General features: G+C 53.1%; 2 protein-coding genes across 8 annotated transcripts; one reads left to right on the top strand and one right to left on the bottom strand.

The window, feature by feature from the left end:
* On the top strand, window positions 1-9,741 carry SPATA16 (spermatogenesis associated 16). 4 transcript variants are annotated; one of them, XM_033511574.1, is made up of 11 exons: window positions 3-346; window positions 983-1,408; window positions 2,480-2,625; window positions 3,342-3,431; window positions 3,880-3,964; window positions 4,454-4,601; window positions 4,978-5,118; window positions 5,360-5,472; window positions 6,118-6,282; window positions 7,571-7,648; window positions 9,319-9,711. In XM_033511574.1, the coding sequence occupies exons 1-11, from the start codon at window positions 308-310 to the stop codon at window positions 9,523-9,525; spliced, it is 1,638 nt and encodes a 545-aa protein (XP_033367465.1). In that variant the 5' UTR covers window positions 3-307; the 3' UTR covers window positions 9,526-9,711. The 4 variants fall into 4 exon arrangements, with proteins under 4 accessions (XP_033367467.1, XP_033367465.1, XP_033367466.1 ...); XM_033511575.1 differs by lacking the exon at window positions 6,118-6,282 and having other exon boundaries at window positions 5-346; window positions 9,319-9,741; XM_033511577.1 differs by lacking the exon at window positions 983-1,408 and having other exon boundaries at window positions 7-346; window positions 9,319-9,709.
* G6PD (glucose-6-phosphate dehydrogenase) lies at window positions 2,125-23,294 on the bottom strand. Of its 4 annotated transcripts, XR_004495681.1 has the most exons (15): window positions 23,174-23,256; window positions 21,944-22,092; window positions 20,735-20,772; window positions 19,389-19,497; window positions 18,823-19,040; window positions 18,153-18,308; window positions 17,938-18,063; window positions 17,757-17,850; window positions 17,006-17,192; window positions 15,371-15,606; window positions 14,734-14,810; window positions 13,995-14,087; window positions 13,624-13,689; window positions 2,752-3,597; window positions 2,125-2,660 (listed from the first exon to the last, which is right to left on the bottom strand). XR_004495681.1 is itself a non-coding variant. In XM_033511578.1 (14 exons), the coding sequence occupies exons 1-14, from the start codon at window positions 23,217-23,219 to the stop codon at window positions 3,567-3,569; spliced, it is 1,626 nt and encodes a 541-aa protein (XP_033367469.1). In that variant the 5' UTR covers window positions 23,220-23,256; the 3' UTR covers window positions 2,125-3,566. The 4 variants fall into 4 exon arrangements, 3 of the variants coding, with proteins under 3 accessions (XP_033367469.1, XP_033367470.1, XP_015471627.1); XM_033511578.1 differs by having other exon boundaries at window positions 2,125-3,597; XM_033511579.1 differs by lacking the exons at window positions 2,125-2,660; window positions 2,752-3,597 and adding an exon at window positions 9,170-9,388.

Here is a 23,294-nt window from a genome sequence, read left to right as displayed (position 1 = left end):
GCAAACAGGTTGCCCTGGAAGTGTTCAAAACCCAGGCTGGATGAGGCTCTGAATAACTTCCCTTTTGGTGTTCTCATCAAGTAAGACACTTCCCTGCAGGTTGCTTGTTCTGTTTTCAGATTCCGGGGTTGAAAGTATTCCCAAGGAGGGGAGAAAGCTGAGCTGGAATTCCTGAGCTGGGGTACGCTGGGAAAGCGTATTTAGGACCGACTGCCTCAGGGACAGCCACGCAAACCTGAGTGTGCTCTTCCCTGTGCTCTTCCAGGTGGCCCAGGAGCTTGGACTGAGCCAGCAGTTCCCTTCCCACATGTTTCCTCAACAGGGACTTTCCTCAAGAGCCCCTGAGGTGAGTACAACTGTGCTGAGCTGGCTCAAGACCCTTTTGAAACTGGACTTAGGGAAGGGAACTGCAGGAACCCTGCAAGGGGGAAGCTGCTTGGCCGTGGCTGTCCTGTCTGTCCCTGATGGGGTTCATTTCTCTGTGCCTGATTTCTGGATCCCCATTTTACCCCAGAGGAAACTTCATTTCATCTTGTTTGGTGCTAAAATCATTTAGGCATTTATTATTAAATTATTATTATTATTTTTTATTAAATTAAAGCATTTTCAGAAATCACTTCTGGAAACCAGAGTTCTCCTGGGGCATTTTGCAAAGGCAAGCCGTGACAGGGACAAGAACGGCTTTAAGCTGAAAGAGATTGAGACTGGACATTAGGAAGAAACTCTTGGCTGTGAGGGTGCTGAGGCCCTGGCACAGGTTGTCCAGAGGAGCTGTGGCTGCCCCTGGATGCCTGCAAGTGTCCAAGGCCAGGCTGGACAGGGCTTAGAGCAGCCTGAGATAGCAGAAGGTGTCCCTGCCCCTGGCAGGGAGATGGAACGAGATGGGCTTTGAGATCCCTTTCAATCCAAACCATTCTGGGATTCTCTGAAATTACTTTAGATCCCACGATTGTCCCCTCGCCTCATGCCCCCTCTCTTGCAGGCATGGCAGGAGGCAAAAGAACACAAAGAACGATCCCAGAGTGGCGCAGATAGAGCGAGCCGTAAACGGAAAGCAGGAAGCCTTGGAACTGTGTCCGGGACAAAAGCAGAAACACCAGCAGAGAGCGGCACAGGGCCATTCCCGAGCGCTCCGCTTCACATCCCTCTCTCTAGGCTCAGGGAAATAGAAGCGGAGCTGATTTGCGCCGACGAGGCGGACACTGAGTTCGAGTCTGGCGAGCCGGTGGCGCCAGCAGTGCCACCAGCAGTGCCACCAGCAGCGGCTCAGCCCCCTGGCCAAGCCCCAGGGGACAGCCGGTGGCACCGCGCTGGTGCAGGGCTGCAGGCGGCCCTGCGGGAAGGCAGCGCTCGGTGCCGGCAGCGGGATTTTGCAGCGGCTGCGGCCAAGTTCTCCACGGCACTGGAGGTACAGGGCTAAAGGGCTGTGTCCCCAAGCAAAACCATGACAGGGGCACCTGCACTGCAGTGCCAGGGCTGTTCCCCGCACTCCCTGGGGCAGGAACAGCAAAGGGAACCAGGGGCACCAACCTGGCGTACCTAGGGTCGGAGAGAAATCCAGAAATGCAATTTCACCTGAAATCAGAAAACTGGGGCTTGTAAATAAACCACAGAAGGGAGGGAAGTGTTGGACTGAACTGAAGAAGGACAGGTAATTTCGTACTTTTCTCCAAGTTCTTAACTGTATTAATGTGTGGAGGAAATTGAAGTCCCAGAGAGTAAAAAAAAATGCTCCTTTCTTTAATCTTAGCTCTGTCGGCAACAAATGTCCTCTCAATAACTGGCGAGTTGTCACTCTGCCCCAGCTAATGCTTTCTCTCCTCTCTGACTCCAAGCCCTTCAGCCAGGCACTTGAAACCCTGAAAAAGGGACCAACTGCGCTTTTTTTTAGCACTGTCCTGCCAACCTTCATTCAACAGTATTTGTCAAATATTAGGGCTTTTCAGTTCACAATATAATGTAATAGCCTATTCCTATTTTTTTTTTTTTAATACAGTACTTAAGTAATTTTATAAGCAATAAATGTTATAGCAGTCAGTGCTATTATTTTGATAAAGTGTCATCCTTTTAAAGTGCTTGTTTTCCCCCTATATTCTGATATGAGCTGTGGTACCAGCAGGTCACTTAAGAAGAAAGAAAGACTTTATTTCCTCTTAAGAGGAAAAGCTGGTGAATGCACATACCAGGAAAATGGATGAAGGGATTAATCCCTGGGATTGCAGACAAAGCGATTGGGACTGAATTGTAGGGCTGGCGCTCCTCAGCAGTCTCTAAATCCAGCTCTCCTCAGAAACAAAAAACCCATAGCATCCCTGGAAGACCCTTCTGTCCTCTGTACTGATTTTTGTAATGCTGACTGTAGTTAAAGCCAGAGTTTGTTAGACTTCCGTTTTCTCCGCTGATCAGTCATAAAAAGTATTTCCACCGAGCAAACGGTGTATTCTAATATTTGGAAATTGTGGTTTTGTTTCATGTGCAGCTTTGCAGTAAAGGCTTTGCTATAGAGGATCCCTTGAAATCCTCCCCAGATGATATTTCCAGGCTTGCCAGTTGGATCGAGTCAAAGCTCGTCGTCTGCTACTTAAAACTGGAGCAGCCTGGTCTTGCTCTGCATCATTCACACAGGTAAGAGGAAATATGGATCGGATTCGCTGCTAAGACTGAAATCCAAAAGGAAACAAAGACTAGGAATAAATGCTGTGCAGGAAAAGCCAGTCTAATAGTGAGAAAAGAGGAATCAAGAAAACACACCTTACATGTGGCACTGGTGTTTGGACTGGACTAATTGCATCTGTTGAAGGGTCTGAAACGCAGCCCAAGGTTCACCCACGTTGCACACCTATGCCTTGTACAGAGAGTATTTCAAAATATCTCAGGCTCACCTTCTGATACATTCCAGATGCACAGTGCTTCCAGGGAGATGAACCAGACACCTGCTGCTCTTGTCTGGGGAGCTGGGGGTTATCAAGAACTTGTGCTGTAGCACTTTGGGTTTTGTTACCTACATGCTCAAGGCAAGTGAGAATATTACCCGTGGAATATTTTTTCTAGAGTAATACACAAACCCCTAATGAAATTTCATTGAGGATAAAACCATGATGAAATGAACCTTTAAGTAACATTTTTAGTAATATTTTCAGTAATATTTTCTTCATTGATCACAGCTGGAGAGAGAGGGAGATGGAGGCAGAGAGACAGTTCACCTGGCATTTGAGATGTAGCGCTGAGTTGTAGAGCAGAAGTGCATACGGCGTCTGCCTCAGTCACCGCTTGATTCTTAGGAGCTTTAATGAAGTAAGAAATCCAAGTCTAACCTTGTCCATCTCTCTTCTCTCCCCAAGGAGCATCATTCAGAACCCCTCTCACTTCTGCAATCACCTGCGCCAAGCCACTTGCTTTCGGTGCCTACACAGATACTCGGAGGCTGCCAGGTACCTCTGCTGTTCAGGCTTCCGCAGGGCTCCTCTGCATCGCTTTCCTTGCAGCTCTCAGCAGTGACGCGTCCCCTAGGAGCCAGGCTTTTCCCAAATCTGTGGAAGCTTTGCGCTGGCTTAGTGTGTGTGACCTCAGGGACAGGAGAGCTCCACTCTTCCCAGCCTGTGTAATGAGAAAAATCCCAATTTAATCCTCTAAATAAAAATAAAATAAAATTAAATAAAAGAATCCTCTAAATTATATCACTGGCTATTTGCTGGCAGGGAGTTTAGAGAGCTAAAAATGTGTTTGCTGACACTTGTCTAAAAGCTGGACAAGGACTGGGAGTTCTGTGTAACCTTTGGTATTAAGCTCACTCGACAGTCTTTGAACCGGATACTCTTTCAGTCTGGCCACAGAGCCTCTTCTCTGCCTGCACACTTCTCTCTCTGCTTTTATCTTCAGGAGTGCCATGGTCGCGCAGTGTCTGTATGTCCTGGCTGAAGGTGCGGGGCTGGAGACCAGTGACCTCCTCCAGCTGTACTGGCAGGTAATAACTGAAGGCCTGGGGAGGACTCACAGAATGGGCTAAGTTGGGAGGGATCCACAAGGATCACTGAGACTAACTCTTGGCCGTTCACAGGACCATTCCCAAGAGTCACGCCCTGTGCCTGAGAGTATTGTCCAACTGCTCCTGGAGCTCCTTCAGGCTTGGAGCTGTGACCGCTTCCCCAGAAGCCCATTCCAGTGCCCGGCCACCCTCTGGGGGAAGAACCTGTTCGTAATAATCCAACCTAAATCTCCCCTGACACATTAATTCTGGATACAGCTGATGAAGGCATTTTTTCCTGAGTCTTCCTGATGTGACTTTCGGAGAGCATGGAATCACTTTTTCTCTCCATCCAAAAGACAGTTTTTCTTGTCCCCGTCTCCTCCTTGAAGATGGAGGCTCATGGAGTCAATCATCCAAACCACGTGGTGGTTTTTTTAACTAGTCTCTACGCAACATGAAATGTATAGTTTCTTTGCCATTTTTTAGGCTATGATTCAAGAAGCCATCCGTGGAGAAAGTTCTTTTTCGGCTCTGTATACACCTTTTGAGAAAGAGGACAAGGCTGACAAAATAAAGGAGGCAAACAAAACCTTTGCTGAGAAGCACCCTGACTATGTACAGCACATATTTACAGGTAACAGCAGGTTTCAGCTGACCTTAAGTGCTGTGGACTGTGATTGTGCAGCTGAATGCAAAAGAGTTGGAGACAGCTGGAGAGTTTAAGCTGCTTGGCCTTCAGACACTTCCACACTGCTGAGGGGAATTGGGCAGATATGCTTTATCTCATGCATCAGCAAAATTTAAGCTGTTGATGCAAAAGGCTGCAGAGCCCTAAGATGCAAAGCCCAGTGAGAGCTGGATGTGTTGGTTTTGTCATCTGTGTTTTGGCAAGGTTTCTGGAGACCATATCATTCCTTCTTAGACTTCCCTTATTTTTCTCCAAAAAAGTAACTTCTCTTACAGCTGAAAAGAAATATGACAGTGGAAATTATTTTCCTTTCCCTATGCAGATCCTCATGGAATTCACCTGTTGCCAGAGAAGGCTGAATCTCATCCTGACCAGCAGTACTTACTGACTCTGGGCTTTAGAAACAAAGAGATTGGAAAAACTGTGGAGAAGTTTGTAACTCGAAAACTGCCAGTCTTTCCAGGTGTGCCAACTTGCTTCAGAACTGGCCGGGCTCAGGGGTGACTCCCACAGTCCTTACTAAATGAGGGGGGCGAGGGGTGTCTTGGGACCCATTTCCATCAGTGCCGGCAGCCCTGATAGCCCAGGCAGCTCTTCCCACCCCCTTCGTTCCTCCTCCAGTTCACCCAACGTCCTGCTACATCCCCTAAAAAAATGGAGATGAATAAACACAGCCTCTGTGGTTCTGTGATTTCACTTCCTAGGACAGAAAATAACTTTCAGTCCCAGCATGGAGGAAGCAGCAGAAACATTTTGGCAGAACACTGGGGAAAGGATCATGGCAGCCATGGCTTTTCTAGGAAGCACCAAGATAAAGGTGAGCATCCTATTCCCTTTCTGGTATGCAGTGTGTGGGAAGGACGTGTGCTTTTGGGGAACAATTCCTGCTCCACGTGCTCCTCCAGTGTCCAGAAATGCTCTACGAATTGCAGTAGGAACAGAGCTCCAGTGGGTTTAGACTCTTTTGAAAAGGAGTTCTAATGACTTAACAGTGACCAGATTTTCTTGAAAGTTCCTCTGCATGCAATTTTCTCCAGTCTTTATGTCCTATGATATTATATCCCTACTTCACATAATCACCAACACAATTACTCTATTTCATACCTATAGTAGACTGCACCTCCCACCCAGAGCTCCATCGAGAGTTAATTGTTGCTTCTTGAAGCATTTCTAGTGACTGAGATCCTGATCCCCCTGGAGTGAAGGTGTGAAGTAACCTTTCCACCTATCACAATGACATCTTTATTTTCCTAGTCCTACTAGAGAGCTTGTGGCAAGAAAGTCTGTTTGTTGCCTCTCTGAAGCCTGTCCCAGCAGCATGGCCTGAGAAGTGGTGGCTGGCACACTGCTGAGAGCAGGACCGGCACAAACACAGACGAGAAACCTTGAGGCACAGGACTCCAAGGATCAGGGTGTTCCCTGCGCCTCCCCTCTGACCTCCTCTCTTTTCCTGGGCAAGCAGGATGAGCGTGGCCCGTGTGCACAGGCCATTGAGCAGTTCCATCATGCCAGCCTGCTCAGCCACCTGCAGAGAGGGGAGGAACAGGCCCAGGTAATGACCCAGGCGATGGCTGAGCTGGCAACTGTTCCCTACCTGCAGAGAGTCTCTGAGGAGGATGACAAGCTGGTAGGTTTTGATTTCCAACACTTGTATTGGCCTCTGCAGGCTGAGAGACAGAGCAGGAAGGGCCAGGGCAGAGTTCTGCACTACCACCCTGTGCTCTGGAAGTCCTTTGTCCAATGTGGGGACCCGAAAAGAATCCTCAAATCCTCCTTCAGTGCTTTGCCAGAGGAGGAGCTGATCACCTGCAAGGGTGACTGATGGAACCACCAGGACTCACCTGTCAGTATCTATTGAAAATCCTGTCATTGTCCCCAAAACCTCCCCAAATCGGTGTGGAAAAATGATTGCAATGATTCAGCTCATGCTGCCTTGACAGCTCTGACCTCAGAAGGCAGCTGCATCAAAATAGCCTGAATTGGGGTATAGCTGAGAAGGAGACGGGGAAAGGAGGAAAAACTGATTTTCTGTGCTGGGTCCATCCCCCACATGCTCCCTGCCTCAGAACAAACCTGTCTGCCTGCTCACGGTAACTTGTCAGACTTGCTGCAGAGGTGTCCCAAAGTCAGTAAAGAATCCGTCAGGCTGTAGTGAAATGTGGACTGTGCCCTTGGCTGACCCAACCCTGCTCCAGCAAGGGCCAGCAGTGGGATGATTGCTGCAGCCAACGAGGCCAAAAGTGATGGTATCCAAGGGGGTTGGGCAAAAAAGAGGAGGGGGAAACATCTCCTTCTTGCTGTGCATCAGTGGACAGATGGTGTCTCTCCTCCTCCCCTGAAGGGACACCTCTGGGTAAGCCTTGTGCCTTGAGCACACCCAGGAACACTAATACCCAGATACATAGTGCTAGTAGATCTTATTTCTTTCTCACCAGTAAAACGCTTGTGCAGAAACTCCGGAAGTTTTTATTTGGATTTCCTTTTACTTAACCCAACATTTTGGAGGATAATTATTTAGAGTGCAGCAGTAGCACAGGTCTCAAGTACCGGTTTTCCCCAGTTTCTTCCTAAACACTGATGCTAAGGGCAGGACAACCTGGATCCAGCCCTTGTCTCTGTGTTTCTGAATTAAGAGTATCTAAACCATTTTCCAGGGGTTTGGAAGGGTTCAGGGTGAGGCAATGTCAGGACTGCCCTGGAAAAGGACTGTGGGGAGGCAATACTGAAGTATTTTAGGTTCACAAGAATGCAGTGCAAGGGCTGAAGCAAAGATGAGTTGGCCATGCTCGCTGTGTGAAAGATGATTCACAAAATTATCAGAGTGCCAAGGATTTGAACTGGGGTTTAATTTGTGTATTCAGAGAAATGATTTCTCTGTGAATTCCACATTGTTTGTTTGTATCTCTGTGCCACAGCTGCAGTCACTGATGGCAGATGCCATGGACATCCTGGCTGGAAGAACTGGGGAGCATGTGTGGACTAAAATACAGAAGGTAACAGCCTGCAGCAAAGGGCAGGGGAGGAGCTTGCTCCTTGGGCAGGAACTGTCCCTGAGTCCGGTCTGTTCAAAAGGCAGAAATAAGAGGAGGTGCCAGGTGAAACCTGGTCCCATGCCTTGGCCTCTGTCCATGCTCAGGCACCAGCTCAACCAGACCAGACATGTCTATGATTTGCCTGTGAGCCAGCAAGGCTCTGGCTGCATCCCTGCTGTGCAGAGACCATTGCAGCTGATCTGCTGCAGCAGGAACAGTGCAGTGATGTCAGCAACTGATGTGCCAGATTAGTTCTTATTTGGGGGGCCAGACCTACTCTATACATATGAAAAGCACAGGCAGACCATGCCAAACCACGGTTCCAGGTAGGAACATCATTCTTCTGCTGTTTCCTGGTGGCATCCCCAGCAGTGCAGACACTGCTGGATGCTCCTAAAGGGCTACTGTAAATCCTGCTGCTGTTCCGGTGTCCCCTTTGTCCTCACTCCCCACCCCACCCATCGCTTAGGACCCATTTTCCTTCCTCTTTCTGCCCTTTGTGCTCACCCAGACACCAGCACTACCCCCAAACAGAACAGGCACGTTTAATGGCAGAGCAAGTCATGTAGACACTTTCATTTGGTCTCTGGCAGAAGAGTCTTGGGAGCTCAGAGGCTGTGGCTAATAGGGCCAGGCCCTGCACTGGACCCCTGCGCTACGGGATCTATTGCACCCAGACTCCCTGTATGCTTTTGGCCAGTCCATGATTTCCTAGGCTTTTATTTCAACTTCATCAAAACAAGACTGGCACCAGGAATCCTCTTCCTAATCCTCTGCATGTTTCTATGCTGAGCACATCACAGCAGAGACAGCCCACGAGGCTCTTTGGAGAGCTCCAAGCTCCTCGTGCTCCTGTTGCAATGGATCTCTTGACAGCAAAGGAGCCAAAGCCCAGGTACAAGTGCCCATCGAGCTTCACCAGCACAGCAGAAAACTCTTTTCCATGGCATCATGCATGGTGCTATGTGCAGACCATCCCCTCAACAGGTCCCCCTGGCCAGCTGCATGGGCAGGAGGAGGCAGAGCTTCTCTCCCAGACCCTCTGTGCCCTCAACAGCCCAGGGCAGCCGATGGAACTTTCCTGCTTGCCTCTCTCAAAAACACACCCTCCTCACTGACCCAAAGCACGGCCAGAGCATGTGGCGTGGCTTCACTCCAAGGCCAGGGCTGAGGAGCACTTAAGGGACAGCTCAGGACACGGATCAATACAAGAGAAAGCCATGTTTGGATTAATTCTCAGTCTGTTCCTCTGAGAAGTCACACTCCCCTGAATGCCTGTCAGCATGGCAGAGCAGGATTTTTTTTTTCTTTTAATTATTTCAGCTTAAAATGCAATGGGCAGATTGATTCTTTAGATCTTCCCACGATGCAGGGTCTGCATCTTGAGTAGAACCCTGCGTGAAGGGAGTCTGGTCCACAGCAATGAAGGAATTGAATCCAAACAGAAATGGAGAAAGCAAAAATAATGACAAAGTCAGGTACTTCTGCTGCAACCAGTTGCCCAAGAGGAGCCTTCATGTATTTTTGTTTCCAATGACTATCAGTTTTGAAATAAACTAATTGCAACAACTTTTAAAGTTTTTATGGAAGCAAATGGACTTGCTTGAGACACCACTTCTTTCTAATTGCAGGTGGCACTAATTGAAGAGTACTTGAGGGAAGGAGAAGAGCATTACTTAAGAACTCCACGTGTGCAAATACCTGGAATGGAAAACATCAACTGGACTCCAAGGGGACAGAAATACTTGAGACTGGAAAATACAAACATGTTCATTCCCAACCCACGAAGCTTAGCCACGGGTCCAAAAAAAAGACACATTGTTTTTGCAAAAAGTTGATTTTGTAGGTATTTTGTCGCCATTCATACCAATTTGATAGATGTTAATCTTATTTTACATTGTATTAACTTGAAGTTGCATTAATTTAAATTTAAATTGTAGCCAATTGTATTAAACTATATAAATTTAACTTGTATTAGCTTAAATTTAAGTGACATTAAGTAGTATTTACTTGCATTAACTTTAAATTGTATGAATTTAAACTTGTATTAAACTGTATTTAGTTCTATAAATTTAAGTTGTATTACTTTAAAAGGTATTGAACAGTATTTGCTTGCACCAGCTTTAGGTTGCATGAATTTAAATTCTATTAAATTTTATTTAATTGCATAAAACTAGGTTGTATCAGTTTAAATTTAAATTACATTAAATAGTATTTACTTGCATTAACTTTAAGGTATATGAAAAAAGGCTTAAGTTGCATTAAATTAGATTTACTTGTATTAATTTTAAATTGTATGAATTTCAATTTAAATTGCATTTAATGTAAACTTTTAAACTATATTTGTTTAAATGTCAGTTGTAGTAAATGGTCTTTAATGCTTTAAAATGTGAGTTGTACGAATTTCAATTTAAATTTTACTCAGATGTGTTAAACTTTACTACACTGTATTTAATTTAACATTGCCACCAACACCAATCTGCTGCTCTGAGCCTACCCTGTGTCCAAGCCGTGTCCCATCCTGCTGGCCTGAGCACGGCCCGAGCAGCTCTGGACGCAGGGATCCCCCATCCTCAGCCGGGCACAGCTGAGCCTCCCTCGCCTTCCCCGAGTCACCCGGACCATCCCAAGGGGAAAAGCGGCCCCGAAGGCTGCGGGAGCTGCAAGGGCAGGGACACAGCAGGAGGGGGAAAGGAGAAAGCAAATGCGGAGCCCAGCTGCTGGGCCGAGCTTGGGCTGGGAAGTCCTTTGTTCTCCTCGGTGCCCCAAGGGCGGCGTTTGCCCGCACTGGACGGGAACTGGCGCCAAGCGGGGCACAAACCCTGCAGGGAGAAGCAGAGCTGCCCCTGCCTTCTCCGGGCTCCTCTCGGCCTCAGGACTCCGCCCCACGTCTCTACCTGTCCCGGGGACACGTCTGGCACGGTTCGGGTTCCCAGGGCCCCGGAGCTGTCAGCAGGGAGCAAAGGACAGCTTTTCCCCAGAGATCACCCGAGCAGCTGATGCTCCACCTGCAGCCCCAGCTCATGGGTGCGGTCCCTGCTGAGCCTGAGCTGCCTTTTGGCCACGGCGTTTGCAAGGGAAGAACCTCACTCATCCTTACAGAAACCACATTCTGTCATGGCATTTTCTGATTCAAGGGGAATTTTAAAGCAAAAAGACAGAAAGAAAGGCAAAATCCAGCACCAGGCCAAAGACTGAATGAAAAGTCCAGGGCCTAAAAGGTATTGAACCACTTAATTCCCATGATCTTTTATCACAGACAGGAATCTCAATCCCACAGATTCTTAGCTGCCAGAGACCATTTTCCCAGGTTCTCAGAAAAGATATGGAAAAACTAAGAAAGAACTGGCAAACCCTTGGTGCTCCTTTGCTCATTGTGCAAGGAGTAAAGTAGAAAGAAACAGTTTTGCAAAAATCTGAGCTCCTTAAACATGCAGAACAGAGAGAGGAACTCTTTGGAAATGACATTATTTTGCCACGGAGTTAGTTTTATCAGGTGGGGTTTTATGACAACTAGTGGCAGTGATCATCCATGACGGGCAGATCGGCACTAACACACAAAGATGTTCTTCACAGATCACAGAGTCACAACACAGACTTTGGAAAATCCTAAAGAAATCCTCTTAGTTGGAGATGATATCTATATAACTTGGGTGAAAGTTACAAGATGCTTATATAGCCTGAGTTATAAGATACCAATATAAACTAAATCATAACTTTCTATACAATGTATAGCTCGTATATGGTTAATTAGTTGCTTAATGCTTAAATAAACAGAAACTCACTAGGTGAATAATCTCAAAAATAGACAAGCATAGCTATATTGGGAAGCAGCGGGATGTACTAATGAGAAATTGGCAAATGTAAAGCAAATTAGCCACAAAATGGAGAATTTAGACCATTTACACGCAGAAAGACCAAGGAACACCATAACTGTGCATGCTCTGAAGACAAAGTTAAAATGTTCAGGAAGACCTTGAGTCTTCATCAAAGAAAACACCCAAGACCACCTAAATTTGGGATGTGCAAGCACAGTGCAGAAGAACTATTTATAACTATGAGATAACATTATGTAAGTTAGCTCTGATGTGTACATGACGAGGTTATAATGACATTGCAATATTAAGCAATAATTACTGTATAAATAAACTACAGCACATGACAAATGTGGGTGAGTTAGGTGGAGATATCCCACTCCCCATCAGCACTGCAATAAACAGGTACCTGCTCTATAGACATCTGTGTGTGGGGATTTATTTTCAGCCTTTTTCAGGCAACAGAGGCAAGTGGCCTTACGATGCTGCAATACTTAATCCCTTCCAATAGTTACAGCGAACTCTGAGAGATCCCAGAAGGTTGTTTTTCCAGAACAAGCCCCAAAGAGACACAGTGTGGAGCTGAGGTGCCTCTCCATTGCGAGGAGGCTCCATGAGCAGCACCAGCAGCCCCGAGGGCCCAGCTCCTTCCGCAGGTGTTTGTGCCCCAGAGACACTGCCTGGCCAGGGAGCTGCACAGCAACAAAAGCTTTTCACGAGCCCACAGAAAAGTTTAAACCAACTGTAAATTCAAGTGTCTTGAAGGAATCCCAGTCTACTAGACACTGTCTGTAAAACATCATACAGCACACGGTGCTGTACAGATTCCCACTGGATCTGTGAAAATGCTTCTACCAGTCTCCCTCAGACTTTTCCCTCCGAGCCCAGCTCAGCCCAGGTCCATCTCCATTTTCAGGGAAAACGGGAATCAGCTCCCCCGAGCACCCGCAGGCCCAGCAAGGCCAAGGCCGGGCCGGGCCACTCCCTTCAGGCCCCGCTATGGATGCGGTGCTCTCTCACGATTGACACCTGGTTCAAAGAGCTTCCATAACCTCACCCGGGTCTCCTGGGTTCCCTGAAGCCCCTCTGTATCACACCAGCCCCTGACTTCCAGGAGCTTCCGCAGTGGCCCAGTGGCCCCTTGGTTCCACGAGTGGCTGGCTTAGAGCTCCTGCCCCCTCAGCTGCCTGGGGAGAGGCTGTAGGAACAGCGTGCAGACGGTGCCATCACGCTTCTGTCCCCACGCCTGTACCTGTCTGTGCCACGCTCTTGGCGCGGAACCCCCCAGCGAGGGCTCGGCTCAGTGCGCGGCGCCAGCGCCGCCCCGGCTCGGCCGCCCCTCCTTGGCCCCGCCCTCTTCAGCCGCAGCCGCGCCCCTGGAGCGGCCCCAGCCCCGCCCACCGCCTCCAGATTGGCTGCTGGGCCGCTGGCCCCGCCTCCTCCAGCCCTCCCCCGGCAATGGCAATGATCCCTCATTAGCATAAACCCCACCCGCGTGCCTCCGCCCCAACCCCTTTGGGGGTCCAGGGGCTCCCTCCTCCCCCCACAATGGGGGGAGTAAGTGCCATAGGGGTCCTGACCCCCTCAGGTGTTGGAGTTCTGCCCCATAAGTGTCATAGGGGAACTCTGCGCATAAGTGCCTGGGGGCAATTAGAACGTGGTGGTGGCAATTAATCAGCCAAAATTTGGTTTAATTGGTCCTGGTTAATGGCAAGTTAATTGATTAATTGATTTGCGTTAATCATTAATTGCTCCCGGGGGGGGGGGGGGGGGGGGGGGGGGGGGGGGGGGGGGGGGGGGGGGGGGGGGGGGGGGGGGGGGGGGGGGGGGGGTCTTGGTCCCCGGTGGGGGGTTGGGGGGCCTCGGGGAGGGTCTATGGGGCAAGGTTGGGGGTTCTATGGGGTGGGAAGGGTCATGGGGGTCATCTCCAGCCCAAGAGTGTTTTTGGGGGGCTGGAGTGTGTTGGGGAGGCTGTGGGGCAGAGGGTCCCATGGGGCACCAACCCCCAGCCCAGAGCCCTGGAGTGTTTTCGGGGAGCAACTCTTCGATGGTCCCCCCTTGGGTCTGGGGGGTCCGGCCGTGGGTCAGGGATGGGGTTCAGGCCCGGGTGGGGGCACCCACCGATAGGTGCCCTCGTACAGGAACCCCGCCCGCCGCAGGAGTTCGTCCGCCTCGGGGGGGCCCCGGCTGGGAAAGGGGGGGACACAGGGTCAGGGGGGTCCCTGGGACCCCCAAATCCTGTGAGATCCCCAGGATCCCCCCAAACCCCTGGGATAACCCAAATCCCCAGGCCCCCCATAAGCCCCCAGGACAACCCAAATCCCCAGTGGGACTCCCCAAATCCCCAACAGGACCCCCTAGGCCCAGCCCCTCCCCCCAGGTGTGCCCAGGTTCCCCCAGACTCCCAAATTCCTCCACCAGATAACCCCCCACCGTTGCCCCCCCAGGTGTCCCCAGCTCCCCCCAGCCCCCAACAAGTGCCCCTTTCTCACCTGCCATAGGGGTAGGGGATGGGGGGCTCGCGGCGCTGCTCAATCTGGTGCAGGAGGGGGGTGAAGATGCGCCAGGCCTCACGCAGCTCATCACTTGAGGGGGGGACACCCCAAAACTGAGGTGGACCCCAAACCTCACCTGGGCCCTCCCCAGGCTCACCTGGACCCCCAAGCCAGTCCCATCTTCTCCTCCAAACTTATCCCACCAGCCCCTGCAAACTGATCCTATCATCCACCTTATACTGGTAACCTTTGCCCCCCCCATACTCACCTGTTCCCCTCAAACTGGTCCCATCTTCCCTCCCCAAACTGGCCTAATCTGTCCCCCCCCCATGTCCCACCTGTTCCTGTGCCCCACCTGCCCCCTCAAACCAGTCCAATCTGCCCCTCCAAACTGGTCCCATCTTCCCCCCTAAAAATCCTGCCTGCTGCCCCTAACATGGCCTCACCTGCCCCTCCCAAGTCCCATCTCCCCCCCCGACTAGTTCCACTTGACCCCCTTGCTGTCCCCAAACTGGACTCACCTGTCCCCCATCATGTCCCACCTGTCCCCCCGAGACTCCTCAGCTCCTCTAAACTGGTCACATCTGTACAGTCCCCCTGACTGGGGGGGTGAGACCCACCCCCAGTCTCACCTGTCTCCCTATGCCCCACCTGTGCACTTCTTGCCCCATATCCCACCTGTCTCCACCCCCCACCATGTCTCTCCCATCCCCAGGTGTCACCTGTCCCCTCTCACCTGCGCACAAAGTGCATTTGGTTCCCGCAGATGACGTCCAACAGCAGCCGCTCATAGGCATCCGGCAGCTTCACATCCTGAGGGGCACCGGGGTGGTCTGTGAGGGTCTGGGGGCACCCCCAGGTGGGGGGACCCTGCCAGGTGAGGGGGGACCCTGGGATTTGGCGATTCTGGGGGCTCCTCTGGGTTTGAGGTGGCCCCAGGTGTGTGGGGAACACCCAGGATTTCAGAGGACCCAGGTGGGTTTTGATGATCTAGGTGGGTTTTGGGAACCGCCCCAGCTGTGGGGAACCCCTTGAGATGTGAGGTCTCCATCCCCAGTTTTGGGGTCTCAAAATTCCAATTTTGGTTTCAACACTACAGTTTGGAGTCTCAGTGTTGTGATTTTGGGGTTCCAGCTCCATTTCTGGGTCCACAAACCAAATTTTGAGTCTCAATGCTCCATTTTCGTGTCCCAAAACTCCATATCTGGGTCCCCAAACCCCATTTTTGCATCTCAGATCTCCATTTCTGTGTCCCCAAATTCCACCTCCATGTCCTCACCCCCATTTCCACGTCCCCACCCCCATTTCCACGTCCCCACCCCCATTTCCACGTCCCCATCCCCATTCCTGTGCCTTCTGCCCATTTTGGGTACCTTGTAGCGGCTGCCGTAGGTGAGGTCGAGCTCAGACTCCTCCGGTCGTAGGAACATGCCCGGTTTCTTGGTGTTGAGTTTGGCGTAGACAGCCTCACGCGGCTGCACCCGCACCACCAGCTCGTTGCGCTTGCACTGCCGCGCAAAGATGTCCCCAGGCACCTCCCGGAACTGCAGCCGCACCTCGGCCTTGCGCTCGTTCAGCGCCTTCCCACAGCGCAGCACAAACGGGACACCTGGGGACAGAGGGGAGATGGCATAGCTGCAATTGTCATCATCAATAACGTCATTGGCATCATTGTCATCAACATCCATCAACATCCCAGCGCCTTCCTGCAGTGCAGCATGAACGGGACACCTGGGGACAGTGGCATCGTTGTCATCATTGTCATTGTCACCATTGCTATGATCATCAGCATCACCATGCATTAACATCACCATCAACGCTGTCATCAATATCTATCAATATCACCATTGTCATTGTCATCACCGTTGTCATTGTCATCATCATCATTAACATCAACATCACCTTTGTCATCATCAATATCATCCCCCATCACTGCAGCCACACCTTGGCCTTGCACTCACTCAGCGCCTTCCCACAGCACAGGACAGAGGGGACACCTGGGGACAGTGGCATTGTCATTGTCATCATCATCAACTTCCATCAACATCATCATCAACATCCATCAACATTGTCATCATTGCCATCATTGCCATCATCACCATCCCAGCACCTTCCCGCAGCGCAGCATGGACAGGGACACCTGTGGGGTTGTCATCGTGGTCATCGTTGTCATTGTCATCAACAACACTGATGTTATCAACACTGGCATCTTTAACATTGACATCATCATCATTGACATCATCATCAGTCACATAATCTCATCACCTACACTGTCCTCAGCAGCAGCATCACCAACATTGTCAACATCATCAGTCATCGACGCCCATCAATGTCCATCAACATGGTCATCATCATCAGCGTCCATCACCACCATCAACGACACTGCCAACATTGTCATCATCCACATTGTCGACGTCCATCAACATTATCACAATCATCATAATCAATGACCAACACCACTGCATCATCATCATCAACATCCGTTCACCAACATCGTCATCGAAGTCATCAACATCCATCAATGTTATCACCATTGTCACCATCATCATCATCCATCAACGTCATCATAATTCTCACCACCCATCATCACCACCACCCATCCCCATCCCAGCGTGTTCCCACAGTGGAGCACTAACAGCATACCTGGGACACCATTGGCATTGTCACCACCACCACCACCATCATCACGGACATCACCATGGCTCATCATCTCCATCATCATTTCAGCCATCACCATCATCAGGTGGTCAACACCTCTGTCATCCTCTGGTCGTCAATGTCACTATTGGCCATCACCATCATTAGTACCATCTCCATGGTCAGCATCCCTATCACCACCACCAGCACCATCTCCATGGCCGCCACCATCATCATCACAGCCATAATGTCATCACCATAGCAACTGTCATCATCATGGTCATTGCTGCCATCATCATCACGACCACAAATGTCATCACCATGGCAACCATCACCATCACATCCATCACCATTACCACTGACTCTCTCACCGTCCCAGCGCTCATTGGCCACACGCAGCACAGCAGTGGCAAAGGTGGGTGTGGTGGAGCCGGGGGGCACCGTGGGGTCGTCCAGGTACCCCTTCTGTGCCTCGGGGGGGCCCTCGGGGTTGCCCACGTACTGGCCCAGCACCACGTCCTGCAGCTCCACTGGGCTGATACATTTGAGCACCTTCACCTGGGAGACAGGTGAGGGACACCTGGTTATAGGGGCTCCAGTGAGACCACGGGGTGGGACTGGTTGGGGACATGATTATGGGAAAGTAAGTACAGGCAATGGGATGGGAGTGTGGAGGATGTGGCCATTGGAGGACATGGTTTTGGGGGTCATCAACAAGGGGGTGGTGATAGGATGTGGTTTGGGACACGGCCACAGGAGTCGTGGCATTGGGGTCCACCATTGATAACAGGATGATAGGATATGGTTGGGAACGTGGTCAGTGAGAATGTGGCCATGGGGAATATGGTTTGGGGGCACTGTCAATAATGGGGTGATGGAAGATAGTTGGGGATGTGGCCATGGAGAATGTGGCTTTGGGGGCCACCATCAAGAACATGGTGGTGGAACATGACTGGGGTGGGGGGATGTTGCCATAGGAGGACACAACCCTGGGGCCACCTGGAGATGGTCCCTGTGGCCATGACCGTGATGTGACCATCAGGGACATAAATCTCAGTGATCGGTGAGATGTCAGGGGGTGGTGACACCTTGGTGACACCCCAATGTCCCTGCTGTCCCCACCTTCTCATCGCGGACGTCGTCGGGGTTGGTGGACGCTGGCTTCTCCATGGCCACGAGGCAGAGCAGCTGCAGAAGGTGGTTCTGCATCACGTCCCTGTGGGGAGCCGGTGCTGCCACGGGGTCGGGGGACACAGGGGGATGCGGAGGGGACACGGGGACACCAGGAGACACCCATCCTCACCGGATGATGCCAAAGTCATCAAAGTAGCCGCCACGGCCCTCAGTGCCAAAGGGCTCCTTGAAAGTGAGTACCACACAGGCAACGTTGTCGCGGTTCCAGATGGGCCCGAAGATGCGGTTGCCAAACCTGGGGTGGGTGAGGGGTGAGTGAGGAGTCGTGTGCTTGTCCCCATTTCCCCTCCTGTGTCCCCATCCCATCCTGTGTCCCTGGCGCACCGCAGCACCATGAGGCTCTGCACCATCTCCTTGCCCAGGTAGTGGTCCATGCGGTAGATTTGCTCTTCGCGGAACAGTGCGCTCAGGTGCGCTGACAGCTCCTCCGATGAGCCCAGGTCCCGCCCGAATGGCTTCTCCACAATCACACGGTTCCACCTGGGAACAGGGATGTGGGGATGTGAGGGCAGGGATGGGGGGACACAGGGGGACATGGGGACGCAAAGGACACGGATGTGGGGAAACATGCAGAGACACAGGGGACATGGGACATACGGGGACACAAGGAACATGGGGGGATATGGGGACACATGGGACATTAAGAGATGTGGGGACATGGGGACACATGGGCACAGCGGGACACATGGGGAGATGGGGGGACATGAGGACACACAGGCACGCACCGTGGCACACAGGGATACAGCAGGTGTGGGGGTACATGAGGGCACAAGGACACACAGGGACACACAAGAATACACGAGAGACATGGGGACACGGGATATGGGCGACACGAGGAATGTGCAGAGATACAGGAGGACATGGGGACATGGATATGGGTGGACAGTGAGGAAACAGACATGGGAGGTGGGACATGGTGACAACCCAGCCTGTGTCCCCTGCAGTCACTCACCCTGTGTGTCCCATCACTGGGTGTCCCCATGTCCCCACTCACCCCTGTCCCATGCACAGAGCCCTCAAGTGCTGTGTCACAGGTGTGTACACGCTGGGGGGCAGGGCCAGGTAGAAGAGCCGGTGGGCGCGGTCACCCCCAGGCAGCCCCCGCAGGTGAGCATCCAGCGCACGGAACGAGGCCTCATCCCCATACTGACCCCGCACGAAGCTCTGCAGGGACAGGAACGTGGCCAGGCGGGGCCCATCCTCAGGGGTCACCTGTGGTGGACACACAGGGACAAGTGAGACAGGGAACACAGGGAGTGTCCTCAGGGGTCACTTGTGGACACAAACAGGGACAGGTGGGACAGGGGACAGAGAGACAGGAGACAGGTGAGACAGGAATGTGGCCAGGTGGGGTCCGTCCTTGTGGGTCATCTGTGGGGACAGACTGGGACAAGGGACAGGTGAGACAGGATACACAGGGAGTGTCCTCAAGAGTCACCTGTAACAGGCAGGGACACGTGAGGGGACACAGGAACAAAAGGCCAGGCAGGTCACCTATGGGGCCAGGAACATTCAGGTGAGGTCAGGAGGGGTTAGGAGGGGTGCAGACAGCGCTGTCACCTTGAGGTAAGGAAGGGTCTGCTCCCGGATGAGCTCCACGCTGAGGGGTGAGCGGGCGAAGCCAACAACGCGCGTGGCATCGGGGAGGAGCCCGTCCCGGAACAGCCACCTGGGAATGAGGAACAGCACTGTCACCTGTGTTCCCTGTGTCCCCAAAGCCCCCCAGAGACACCAGCATCAGGGGGTGCCTGTCCCAGAAGAGCCACCTGGGGGACAGCACTGTCACCCGTGTCACCAACCCCCTGGGGACACCTCCAGCACTGTCACCATGCCCAGGGACAGCAGCCACTGGGAGCAGGGAGGACCCTGTCCCAGAACAGCCACTTGCAGGGACACCGCTGTCAACAAACCCCCCAGGGACACCCACAGCACTGTCATCACCTCCCTCTGGACCTGAGATGACACCGACGTCACCAACATTCTCAGGGTGGTGACACCGGTAATGGTGGTTCCTGTCCCCGTGTCACCCTGGGAGAGGTAACACAGGGACAGGTGACACAGAGTGGACAGAAGCAGCAAAGGGAGGAACTGGGGACACCAGCATCATACTGGGGACATTGGTGGCCCTGGGGACACTGGGGTCTTACTGGGGACACTGGTGCCAGCTGACACAAGTGGCCCTGGGGGTAGTGGGGACACACAGCTGTGGCGACACCGAGCACAGCAGACAATGGCAGCACTGCTGACTAGCAGCACTGGGAACAGCAGTGACTGACATTGGTGACCCTGCTGGACCGGAAGGCCCTGGCAATATCAGTGACCCTGATGACCCTGGAGACAGGTGGGGACAGCCAGGAATTCAATGGCTCCGACAGCCCCAGTGACCCGGGTGATATCAGGGACCCTGGGGACAGGTGGGGACACTGGTGGCTTTGGGGACATGAGTGTCCCTGGTGACCCTGTGGACAGGAGGGACATTTGAGAGCCCTGGTGACCCTTATGGCCTCAGAGTCAGGGGCACATTGGTGGCCTTGGTGACCCTGGGGACAGGTGAGGACATCAATGGCCTCATTGACCCAGGGGACAGGGAGTGGACCTTGGCGGCCCAGGGGCCACTGGTGACCCCGGTTGCCTGGGTAGCAATGGGGACGTGGGGGAACCCTGTTGACAAGTGGAACACAGGTGGCCTTGATGACACCATCATTCCTATTGTCCCCTCCGTGTCCCCACTGTCCCCAGGTGTTCCTGGGTGTCCCCGCTGTCCCCCAGTGTCTCTGTTGTCCCATTGTCTCCTTGGTGTTCCCATTGTCCCCTCAGTGTCCGTGCTGTCCCCTTGATGTTCCCACTGTCCCCAGGTGTCTCCGCTGTCCCCTCAATGTCCACGCTGTCCCCAGGCGTCCCCGTACCAGATCGTGGGGTAGATCTTCTTCCTGGCCAGGTCGCCCTGTGGGGGAGGGGCCGTCAGGGGTGGGGGAGGGGCCGGGGCCGCACGCAGCTCTGGCCCCGCCCCTCCCCCAACCCCCGGAATGTGCTGAGTCAGCGCCACGGCCCCTCCCCGTTAATTAAGGGGCATTGGGTAACGGGGTGGGGGAGGGGCGGAGGAGGAAGTTGGGATGGCCCCGCCCTGGCCCCGGGGGTGGGGGGGGGTGTGACCTGGGGGGAGGGGCGGGTGGGGCACCCCAACTTCTTCCCCTTCCCCATCCCCCGCCGAGGCATTGGGGTGGCTGCCCCTCCCCCATCACCCAGCGACCCTAAATAACCCCCCTGACGCCAAAGAGCTCCCCCGACCCCCCAGTGACCCCAAATAACCCCTGATCACCTTCAAAATGCCCCCAATTCCTCCCCATCCACCAGTTCCCCCCTAACTCCCTTTAGTTTGCCCTCAGCCCCCCAAAATCCCCCATAATTCTCCCCTAACCCCCTTTAATTCCCCCTCAACCCCCCAGTAACCCCAGGCTCCTCAAATATCCCCCCAGTCTCCTTTATTCCCCTCCCCAATAATCTGTAATTCACAATGGCCCCCATTATTACTCACAAATTTTCTTTACAGGCCTCAATATCACCCCATTGCTGCCCCCCAGGTTTGCTTCCCCATTTTTTGCTCCTTCCAACCCCCCAATTCTCCCACAACTCCTTCATTCCCTCCTGCAGCCCCCAATTTCCCCCCCAACTCCTTCATCCCTTCCCCAGTCCCCCAATTTCCCCCCAAACCCTTTCATCCCCCTTCTAGCCTGCCAATTCCCCCCTCCAGCTCCCCAATATTCCCCTAAACCCCTTTATTCAGCCCCACAAGCCCCAAATTTCTCCCCCTAAACCCCTTCTTTCCTGCCTCCAGTTCCCTCTTCCAGCCCCCCAATATCCCCTGAACTCTTTTATTCCCCCATGCCCCAAATTTCTCCCCCATACCTCCTTTCTTCCTCCTCTAGCCCACCCAATTCCCCCCTAAAAGTCTTCATCCCATTTCCAGCCCCCGATTCCCCCCCAAGCCCCTTTGTTCCACCACCCAAGCCCTAAATTTCTGCCCTTAACTGCTTCATTCCCCATCCAACATCCCCAGTTCCCCCTAAACCCCTTCATTCCTTCACCACCCCCCCCAGATACCCGTCCCCACTCACGGAGGCGCCGAGGATGACGAGGACATGGGGATGGCCTTGCAGGAAGGCTCCGTCCCGGCTCAGCTCCTGCCGGAGCATCCCGCACACCTGCGAGCGGCTCAGCTCCCCCCCGGCGCCGGGCGCCTCCTCACCTGGGCCCGGCATCGTTCCTGGGGACCGGATCGGGCACTTGGGGGGCCGGATCGGGCACTTGGGGGGCAGGTTCGGGCACCCCGAGCAGGATTTGGGGAGCAGAGGAGCGGGTTTAGGCACCCCAGGGCAGGATTTGAGGGGTTGTGGGGCAGGAACGGGCACCTGGAGGGAGGGGTGGGCACTTAAGGGGAGGGATGGGATTCGGAGATTTTGGGGTGGGGTTTGGCACTTGAGGAGCGGGATTTGGCATTTTGGGGGGCAGGAAAAGAAATTTGGGGGCGGGTTTGGGCACCTGGGGGGCAGGACTGAGCTGTTTTAGGGCAGGGTTCGGCACCTGGGGTGGGGTTTGGGAGTTAGGGGACAGGGCTGAGACCGGGGGGGCGGGATCAGGGATTTGGGGGTGGGATCTGGCGCCTGGGGAGCAGGATTTGGGTGATGGGGCCGGGGCCGGGGGTGGGGCAGGACACGCCCACCCCCCATTTTAACCCCCAAATCGGCCCCAGCCCCCGCAATTTTCCCCCTAGGACCCCGAAATCCGTCCAACCCCTCCCATCTCCGTTTACCCCCCGACCTTCAAATTCCCCCCAGGACCACACAGATCCCTCAATTCCCCCCCAGAGCCCCTAAATCCCCTCCATTTCCGCCTTCAGCCCCCCCAAACCCCTCATAACATCCCTCCCCATCCCCCGCAATTCCCTTCCGCTCCCATAAAATCCTCCAGGCCCTCACGGACCTCCAATCCCCCTGAAATCTCACCAAATCCCCCAATTTTCCTGATTTCTGCCTTCACTTCCCATCAGTTCCCCCTCAACCCTCCCCAGACCCTCGCGGACCCCTCGACAACCTCAGACACCAAATTTCCGCCCTCAGCGCCCCCAACCCTCCCCCATCCTCCCAAATCCCCCGCAGAGGCCAATTTCCCCCCCATTTCCTCCCTAAAACCCCCCACATCTCCCCTCAACCTCACTCCACGCTCCCCGCCCAGCCCCCATGGACCCCCCGGACCATCCTACAGCCCAAATCCTCTCACGTCCTCCCACATTCCCCCGAATTCCCCCAGATTTCCCCATTTCCCGTGCTTCCCGGTTCTCCCCGCACCTTTCCGCTCTCGCGCCGCCTCCCCCACGCTCGCGCGGGTCCCCATCCCCTCAGAGGCCGCGCGCTCCACCGCGCCCTCGCTCCTTCTCCACCAATTACCGCCGAGCCTCTTCCCGCACTG

This window comes from Parus major, unplaced genomic scaffold (assembly GCF_001522545.3).
Source record: "Parus major isolate Abel unplaced genomic scaffold, Parus_major1.1 Scaffold353, whole genome shotgun sequence".
Lineage (NCBI taxonomy): Eukaryota > Metazoa > Chordata > Aves > Passeriformes > Paridae > Parus > Parus major.
Note: the sequence above shows the minus strand (reverse complement) of the source record. Positions and strands in the feature narration are given on the sequence as shown.

Excerpts from the sequence above, each read along its gene's own strand:
- SPATA16 (XM_033511574.1), top strand. The coding sequence starts at position 308 with ATGTTTCCTCAACAGGGACTTTCCTCAAGAGCCCCTGAG. Across the intron at positions 3,432-3,879 it reads AGATACTCGGAGGCTGCCAG|GAGTGCCATGGTCGCGCAGT; the intron begins GTACCTCTGCTG and ends TTTTATCTTCAG. Across the intron at positions 5,473-6,117 it reads TAGGAAGCACCAAGATAAAG|GATGAGCGTGGCCCGTGTGC; the intron begins GTGAGCATCCTA and ends CTGGGCAAGCAG.
- G6PD (XM_015616141.3), bottom strand. The coding sequence starts at position 23,219 with ATGGGGACCCGCGCGAGCGTGGGGGAGGCGGCGCGAGAGCGGAAAG. Across the intron at positions 20,773-21,943 it reads TCGTCATCCTCGGCGCCTCC|GGCGACCTGGCCAGGAAGAA; the intron begins GTGAGTGGGGAC and ends CCTCCCCCACAG. Across the intron at positions 15,607-17,005 it reads GGCCAATGAGCGCTGGGACG|GTGTCCCGTTTGTGCTGCGC; the intron begins GTGAGAGAGTCA and ends CTCTGTCCCCAG.